This window comes from Zingiber officinale, chromosome 7A, assembly GCF_018446385.1.
Source record: "Zingiber officinale cultivar Zhangliang chromosome 7A, Zo_v1.1, whole genome shotgun sequence".
NCBI lineage: Eukaryota > Viridiplantae > Streptophyta > Magnoliopsida > Zingiberales > Zingiberaceae > Zingiber > Zingiber officinale.
The window spans coordinates 127,235,118-127,244,205 of NC_055998.1; the positions used below are offsets into that span (position 1 = coordinate 127,235,118).

The 9,088-nt window shown below is 36.7% G+C and overlaps 1 protein-coding gene across 2 annotated transcripts; it reads left to right on the forward strand.

The window, feature by feature from the left end:
• The first annotated feature begins 1,066 nt into the window (after positions 1-1,066).
• LOC122002451 (protein RETARDED ROOT GROWTH, mitochondrial-like) lies at positions 1,067-6,327 on the forward strand. Of its 2 annotated transcripts, none has more exons than XM_042557629.1 (7): positions 1,067-1,484; positions 1,586-1,685; positions 2,175-2,334; positions 4,758-4,906; positions 4,978-5,129; positions 5,876-5,990; positions 6,068-6,327. In XM_042557629.1, exons 1-7 carry the CDS (start codon positions 1,168-1,170, stop codon positions 6,251-6,253), a joined length of 1,179 nt encoding a protein of 392 aa, XP_042413563.1. In that variant the 5' UTR covers positions 1,067-1,167; the 3' UTR covers positions 6,254-6,327. The 2 variants fall into 2 exon arrangements, with proteins under 2 accessions (XP_042413563.1, XP_042413564.1); XM_042557630.1 differs by having other exon boundaries at positions 1,601-1,685.
• Positions 6,328-9,088: the final 2,761 nt, after the last annotated feature.

Genomic DNA, 9,088 nt, shown 5'->3' on the forward strand with positions numbered 1-9,088 from the left:
AATCGTCGAACCGACAATTCTGAATCGTCGAGCTGGTAGTTCCGAACTGTCGAACCGACGACTCTGAATCGTCGAACCGTCAATTCTGAACTGTGGTTAGGTCTATCTCTTTCTTTATAGGTCCATTAGTTAGTTTTTATAGAGAATTTGGAATTATTTTAAACCAAAATCAATATACGACTCAAAACCTCTTTAGAAGTTTTCTACCTCATTCAAAAATTAAAAAATTTGATATTTTTTAATTTAGAAGAGTTCTCGAAATCTATTGATGGTATTGATTAATAAGTATTATTGTCCTAAATTTTCTAATAAGTATTATTGTCCTAAATTTTTTAAAATTTATATTACTATTTAATTAAGAATATGGAGCTTTTAATAATTAATTTTCAATTGATTGGATGAAGTTTAAAATTAAGTTACGTTAATGTTCCTTTTTCTGTTCACATCGAAAATAATTTCAAGACATTCATAATTTTAACTTCTTATCCTTCATAAATAACATACGTATAGAGGTCTGGGGTTCGAATCTCGGCAAAGTCGAGGTAAATACTTCCCTTCTGTACTAGTCACTATTTCAAAGGCTAGTAGCCACCCGTGATTTACCTTCTCCGTGTTAGTCCTGGGACGGGTTGACGGGGGCGCTGGGGGCGAACGTATTCACCTTTTACCACCAATAAATAACAGACGCATAACATAATTTCTACTATCTGCATCACTTCTTCTCGCCACTTCAATCCTCATCGATTCTTCGTCATTCTCTCCTTCCCTCTCCCTTTCTAATTTTTACTATAATTTTTTCCTTCTTATCCCTTTTATATCACAAAGCACAATTCATCTGTTTTAGTTTTTCTACGTATCGATTCATCTATATCTCATTTATTTTTCAGGAAAAACTAGTATTAAGTAAGTTTTTAAGAATATATTTATTGATTTTGTTTTGAATGCTTTTTTTTTTTTAGATTTATAGTTAGTTTCGGACTAAAGTAATTGATAAATTTAAGGAGAAGGAGCAGTATTTTGAAATATGATACCTGAATTAGATATTATCGAAACTTGCTTGCGCTGAAATGGCCATAATTTTATTTCTGCCCCCGTCCACTCTTTCTTGTACCGTCTCAGTTTATACCTTTTATCAGAGATAACAGCGCCGCCCGTCCACCGTTCTCTATGAACACCGCCTCTTACTCTCCTCCTCTAGTCTTTCTCCGGCCTCCTTCCCGAACCCTAGCCGCCCTCACTCTCTCCCGCCGCCGTCTCTTTACCTTCCCGTCTCTCCGTCCCTTCCTTGGCTTCTTCTGCTATCCGGCCGGTGATCGCTTCCCTAGGCTCTCCTCCTCCCTCTCTTTTGACTCGGAGATCGGACACCGAGAGGGGGAAGTCGCGTCCTGCTTCGATGAGGTCTCGTGCCAGGACCACCTATTGCAGGCTCAGCAGGAAGAGCAGGGGCAGTTTATCCCCGTCAAGGCTTACTTCCTGTGCACCAGGTGCCTTACTTTCCCCTCTTCTGAATTCGCATTCGTTACCTCTTTCTTGTAAGGATTTCTTCTCCATGTGATTTTGATGATGGTGGTGGATTGAATGACAGTATTGATTTGCGAAGCTTGCAGTCTGAGAATGCGTTCAACGTCATTCCCCCCGCCTCCCGCGCCACCGTTTACGTTGTGCTCAGATACTACGATCCTCACGTAAGTCTCTTTCTCTGTAGGAAACTGATCAAATAAATTAAAAAATGTACCTTTCATTGTTGAATAATAACTTTTATTTATCAAACCTTCAGTTTTTTTTTTTTTGGGTCTCAGTATTACTACATGGTTTATTTGGATTTTTTTAGCTATATTAGAGAAAACGTTTGATCTTAGCAAATAATTGGCATCTAGCTTCTAGTGGTATAACCTTTTAAAAAATTTTAAGTTGTTCTTAAACTTTCTTAATGATGCTCTTTCAATTGCGATTGACACTAAATGATTAAAAGAATAAAAATTATATCATTCTTGATTATTTTTTATTGTGTGATAGCTAAAAGTTTTTGCACATGTACCAACTATATCTCTTGCATTACATCACAGTGATCTTGGTGATAGAGTTCATGTGATTGTCCTATAATTTGTTGGTATAATAATTCTAGTTAAACATTAATTTTAGATGCCAATAAGGTATTTAATTCTGTATTTCAGTTGATGGAGACTGGTTTTAGTGACAGTCGGTGCAACTATATGGTAGTTTTTCACTATGGTTCAGTTGTGCTGTTTAATGTTTCTGATCATGAAGCTGATGGGTACCTCAAGATTGTTGAAAAACATGCATCAGGCTTGTTACCAGACATGAGAAAAGATGGTAAGGATAACAAAGAAGTATGCACTTGATTTTTTTTTTTTCAAATGTATATACTTGATTTTTTTTTTCTTCATCTTATAAAATAAGTTCCCTCTACTTTCACGAACCTAGAGAAATCCAAAATAAAATTGCATAGATCATTATATTGCATTTATTCATTATATTGCATTTGTTCATTTTCAACTTTGTAGGAAGTTGTTTGTGACATGAACAAATCATCAGTGTTACTTGGTAGTAGGGTTCGATATGATGAAATCATGGTTTAGAATTTCAAGTTGTACTTATACCTTCGCTGGTCAAGCAAGTATGACACTACAGCCACTTTGTAAAGTTTATAACATCATTCTTAAGTTTATTTAAAAATTGTTTGTTATGCATAGATCATTTTTGTGACTTGTTAGAAGGATTCAATGAGATGAAACAATAGTTTAGACATTACACCATCCTTAGGAAAGTATAACACAGCAACAACTTCGCGTTCTAATTCGTCCAAATTATTTCTTCTTACATGGTTGTCAGAATCAGTATCATGATCAAGATCAAATAGTCAAAAAATTCAAGTATCAACTAGATTAGATTACTAGTAAGATATTTCATTTATGAGAATTAGGTTGTCAAATTGAAGTTCATATTGTGAATCCTTTTAATGAAGTTTTCAGATCATGAATAATAAGGTTCATACAAAAATACAAAATATGTCAAAACTAATTCATATTTTATTATAATAGTTTGGATATATAAAACTATGTTTTAAATAATATTTTATTAATAATATTTTATATTTAGGTTTTATCAAACAAAATAAAAGAAATAAAGTATTTTATTGTTTAATTTTTTTTATCAAAAGTTAATGAACAAATTTCAGATACAATTACATAAAGCATAAACAAATATACTCATTTTTTTTAAAAAAAAATTACATCTTAAACAATAAAAGCCTCTCGGGCCTTCAAAGCTAAAATTGCTCCAATATTTCAAAGTTCAAAAGCAAAATATTTTCTGGGTTAGGGATGGTCTCATTTTCTTATTACTCATTTCATCATTCTACAAGCAAAAGTTGAATAGATTATAAGTGTAAATTTCTTATTACTCATCCCTTAGTTGACTCATTAGCTAGCCGATTGAGACTATATATCAACCAATTGATATATTGATTACGACCATTTCTAAGGCCGAGTTCGTCCTATTTGAGAGTTTTACCCTCACTCATGTGTACAGGTCTCACACTCTCAACTCCCTTGGAATCTTACCAAGCTTCCTCAACTTATCATCGCTCTAATACTCCTTGTCTCGCAACCCCTCTGATGTCGATGCCATCCCTCTCCAAACTCCATGGACCTGTGAGCCATGGAGTTGTCAATAACTTGGTCACACCAAATTTCCATATGCATCTATCATATCTTGCATGACTTCATACACAATTAGATCCATAGTCATCCTATCTTAAACTTTTTGCCCAGACCATTAAAACCAAGATGAATTCTGTTCCCAAGGGAATGAATGCACCAACAACTCTCACACACATCTTTTTGCACAAATGCAATCCTCCAGGAGTCTGAAGAATATCTTTCTTTAGGGCTCAAGTTGTCAAGAAGTCTTCCTTTTTTGGCCAAGCATTCAGTCAACCTTTAGTTGCTGGGACTTTTGCTTTCTAAGGATCTGATCAGATCGGCCAGGACTTTCATTATTTCACATATAATCTAACTTAAAGCCTTTGTTCAAACATTAAAATTTATTTCACCAATACAATCATCGATTAGCAATCTAATTAATTATTAAGTAGACAATTAATTACAATAAAAAGTTGATTGCCATTAATAATTCAATTAAATAAATATCAAAATCATATTGCTATATCGTTTCAATTAGCGAGCGAAACTTTGGAGCAGTGTGAAATTTTAAATTTTGCTCTTTGGGGTATCATATTTCATCCAAAAGAAGTTGAACTGTGTGCCTGTGTGTAAAAAAGTTCTCTTGTATAGAAAGAATCAACACATAAAAAATTTTAACCACAAGAAATTGTGCATGTGTTGTTATGGTCCTTGGAGGTCGTAACATGTGTTGGCCTTATCACACCATGAATCTATCAATGCAAAAATTGATATCTAATGTAGATTATCTACCACAGAAATTTCTTTTCCGCTTCTGATCAATAACTTTTCCATCTATATTTCAGGTTGATTCCATCTCAATGATATGTTGGTTCCATGTCATCAATATATGGATGTCATGCCATATACCTTTGGACTGATAATATGGTTGATAGTATTTACTAGTAATCATCTAGGCTGAACTATACCATGTAGGTTTAGTCTGGGCTCATCCAACAGTTTATTTGCTATCTTTTGAAAGGCTTTTTATAGAATTTGGAGAATGTATTATTGGGTTTTCTTCTGACAATGATTTAAAATTTTGAAAATCAGATTATGCAGTAGTTGAAAAACCCACTCTGGAGACTTGGATGCAAGGTGGACCGGACTACATAGTGCTCAAGACTTTGAACATAGATGGTATTCGTACCATTGGAAGTGTTCTAGGTCAAAGCATTGCTTTAGATTACTATATCCGACAGGTACGTTTGAAAAGATCCATCAGATTATGAATTGCGTTGGGAGCATTGATGCGTATCTTCTTTTTTCGTAGGTTGATGGAATGGTAGCTGAGTTCACAGATATCAACCGTGGTTTGGAGAAAACCGGAACCTTTACCATGAAAAGTAAAAAGCTTTTTCAGTTAGTTGGGAAAGCCAATTCTAATCTGGCTGATGTCATTCTTAAACTTGGGCTTTTTGAGAGGTAATCTTGATTATGTATGGTTGATTGTTCTGATGGGAATATATTCTATTATAAATATGGAGCTGTTTGTCACATAGATTTTTATGACCTTAATAATTTAGGGTGCGTTTGGTTTGCCCCATTTTCATTTTCATTTTTTGAAAAACGCGCGTTTTTCGTTTTTTAGAAAATGACTTTTCCGCGTTTTTCGTTTTCTTAGAAAACGCGCTCTCATTTTCTTAAAAATGAACGTGGAAAACGCAAACCAAACGCGTTTTTCATTTTCCCAGAAAATGAAAACAGAAGACAACGTGGAAAACGCAAACCAAACGTCCCCTTAAATTTTTTGGCTTAATGATTCCCTTTGGCAGAATACTTTGCAAGTTTTCTGCTTGGGAAAGGAGAATTAGTCAATTATTCGTTTGATTCTGATTTATAATAGTTTCACAATCTGGAAGATGTCAATCTCTGTATGATCAGTTGATCTACTATCGCCACACAGCATGTTGAATGGAAATAGACTTATATAGGTTTAGCCATCATGTTTATACAGATTTTGATTTCCAGAACCTACCCAACATGATTCTATCCAAGATGAACCTTTTGAACTTATTTAAAGAAAACGAGGAAAGTTCAATAGTTGTTCTTGATTTTGTTAATGTGCTGTAGAATTCAATATTGTTGTAGTTGACAGACTATTGATAGTTGTGAAAATCTGTCCATAGCAGCTGTGCCTCCTGGCTTATGCTTCACTTGAAAATTTTCAGGTCAGACATTGCTTGGAAGAATGCTAACTATGCACAAATATGGGAGTACCTCCGTGATGAATATGAGCTAACACAACGATTTGGAAACCTCGATTTCAAGTTGAAGTTTGTCGAGGTAATCCCCCCAGTTCCATTGCCCATTTAATTTTCTGCCTTTGGCCATGGTTGGTGAACTCTGTTACTCCTGTGCAGCATAATGTTCGCTTCTTCCAGGAAATTCTTCAGAACAAGAAGTATGTTTTTCTAGAATGGTTGATCATTCTTTTAATCACTGTGGAGATCCTCATTTCCATTTATAACATCATTTTTCACCCAACACCAACCGCTCTCCAGAAAGCTAACACTCAGAGAACAAGCCAAGAAGGGTCTGCCTATTGATCGTCATAGTTAATTTTTTGGATATAAGATATTTTTATGAAGTTGCATTCATATATAAGATCAATTTGTGGCTCTGAATGATGTGTTATGAAATTAATTAATAGATGGAAAGAAATGAAGAGCGCAAAGATGTGGGGCTACAGCTGTTCCTGATGAATATTACTATCAAATCAGGAAATATAAATAACAAGCACATGAGCTAGGTAAGAAAGTTTAGGAGGGTCGAGGAACGGATGCTTGCAGTTTGAAGTTCTAGCAGGTCAGAAAATTGAATGTTAAGATCAGAGATCAAATTTTTATCGGCATGAAGTCCCAATAGATCTCGGTACAGTTGATTGCAAAAGGATCCAACTAACTAGTATATTAGTTGACTATGTGACTCAATTAATTGACTAGTGAACTTCAAACCCTCATCTAGTTCTAGGTTTGTTATTTGGACCAGCCTATTGATGGATACGACTAGTTGACTGATTGTTCAGGCTTTGTGGTTTGAATTAATCGATCGATGGATAAAGCAAACCCCAAAACTTGTGTTCAGGTTTGTATTTTGATTCTAATTAATATTTGCTTGTTAGACGACTCAATCGATTGATGCTATGATCAATTGACTAGTATCATATGCCTTTGTTGAACAATCGACTGGATTGACATATCAATTGGCTGGTACTCAAGTAGAACCCAGTGTATGATGCGCCTCTTGTGAATACTCGATTGATATGATGATTAGTGGACCTATTAGTTGATTAAGAGTAAAACAAAATTGAACAGTGAAATTGCTTTTGTTGAATAGTTTACTAATGCCATGAACAATTGATTGGTCAGTCAGTCGAATGTGGATCAAATAACAACAAACGACGGGGAATGTCTTTTATTGAATTGTCATCTAGAATGATGGAAAAGTCTACTGATGCCAGAATAGGAAATTTTAAAAAAAAAAGTCATTGAATAGAAAAAAAAAATGACCCACCAATCTATTAGTTATTGGGCTAGAAATAGGAAAACACTCGGGGGCATTTGGTTACATCAAGTTATATGAGTTTGGTTGATTTTCATAAATCTAATAATTATTTCCAAAATGTTATTCCTAAATCCATAATTCAAACACTATCTTTTACTATCATTTCATTCCTCATTCTTAAATCCATCAACCAAACATCCCCTCAGATCTTATCATTTCTCAAAACCTTCTCAAAGTTATTTTTTGTTTTTGTTTTTGTATTGTTGTATCTCATTTTTTGTTAGGGTAAAAAAAAAGTAGAATTGTAATTGATTTCTCCACCATCCATCGATGCCAGTATGCCACCGAGACCCAGGGGTTGAATCAGCTGGAAGGGTGTCTGACGCTTGCAACAGAGGTTCAGGGGTCGAGGGTCGCCAGTTGCACACGGGCGTAAAATCTCGGTCTGTTGCGCTTTAAATTCCACTCACCCCCAGTCACCTCTCCTGCTCAGCTTAATCATGATTTACCCCCTCTGAATATCTGTGGGGTCGGACTCAAGAGACCGTTAAGATGACGGTTCCATCATTTTGCAACAGTATGCCACCGATACTGAGAAAGAATAATGGAACTTTGCCGGCATTTTATTAATCAAAATAAAAGAGAGTGAATTAGTTGCGTCGTACTTCATTTCGACCAACCAAGTTGATAGTGACTTAAAATTTAAGTAAACCATAATATAATCGGACTAATTCATATTTACATTCCGATTTCTTAAAAAATTAAGAAAATATATGTAACAAGTTGACACAGCATTTTATTAATGGAAACATTAGTAGCGAATTGGTCGTATCATACTTCATCTCTTTCAAGTTGATGGCTTTAGAAGATTAAGAAGTGATTGACTTGGAGTTAAGTTAACCGAGTAAACTCCCTCGAATCTCAATTAGGACGTATTACAGTATATTTTACTTTAACAAACGGAAAAAGTCCTGCTTTAGTATTAGTTGAGCTATTAAAATAAAAACCAATTGTAAACCTTTAATTTAAAGAATATAATAACATCGGCAGCGGCGGCCGTCCGGCCAGCGAGCCGGAACATATTGTCACCGCCATTCTCCCGCTTTCCCTTGTAGATTACCTACCACACCTTGAACAACTCTGGTGGCCTGCAACAATATGTCGTCCTCAGACCGATTGGCGTACACCAGGTGCATCTCTGTCAAGTCCTTCGGGATCTGAAGAGCTGCCTGGGTGGTACATCGGCGTGATCCCCGTTCCACCGGCATCATCGCCCACCGCTGCGAAAACCTCTTGTTGCTTCCGTCTATCAGGAAGTTACCGCAGTCGGTTTAGGGCCGGAGCTACTGTGACATGAGCTCAGCTCGATGTTAGGAATTTAGGGTGCTTGCCTTTGAAGTAGACCTTGACGACCACGTCGACCGGACTCGTCGGTGTGTAGGCGTGCATGCAGAGCTTGCCGTCTATGGTGGCACTGGCACAGAGGAAGATGTGCTTCCCGACGGGAGCACAAAGCGGAATATATATATGCGGACGTCATGGTAGATGGACTTCTTGGAGACGAGCGTGCATTAGACCGGCCCGCGATCAGCCTCACAGATGGCGGCGAAGTGAGAGAGGTCGGACGCGCCAACGTCGACGGAGGCGTCGGAGACGTAGCCAGAGGGGATGAGCTCGCAGATGCAACCAGAGGGGACGAGCTCGCAGTTGTTCATTATCGCCGCCGCAATTGCATGATTAACTATAAAATTGATAGCCCACTTTCACTCCACCTGCATCATCGCCGCCGTCCAGCGTCGCCTCCACTGGCACACCTTTCTTCCTCCACTTGCACGAGCTTCGTCATGGATCACCTGGTCCTTATCAATGCTGGCGAC

Coding starts and splice junctions, on each gene's coding strand:
- LOC122002451 (XM_042557629.1), top strand. CDS start 1,168: ATGAACACCGCCTCTTACTCTCCTCCTCTAGTCTTTCTCCGGCCTCCT. Junction 4,907..4,977: donor TAGATTACTATATCCGACAG/GTACGTTTGAAA, acceptor CTTTTTTCGTAG/GTTGATGGAATGGTAGCTGA. Junction 5,991..6,067: donor TCAAGTTGAAGTTTGTCGAG/GTAATCCCCCCA, acceptor ACTCCTGTGCAG/CATAATGTTCGCTTCTTCCA.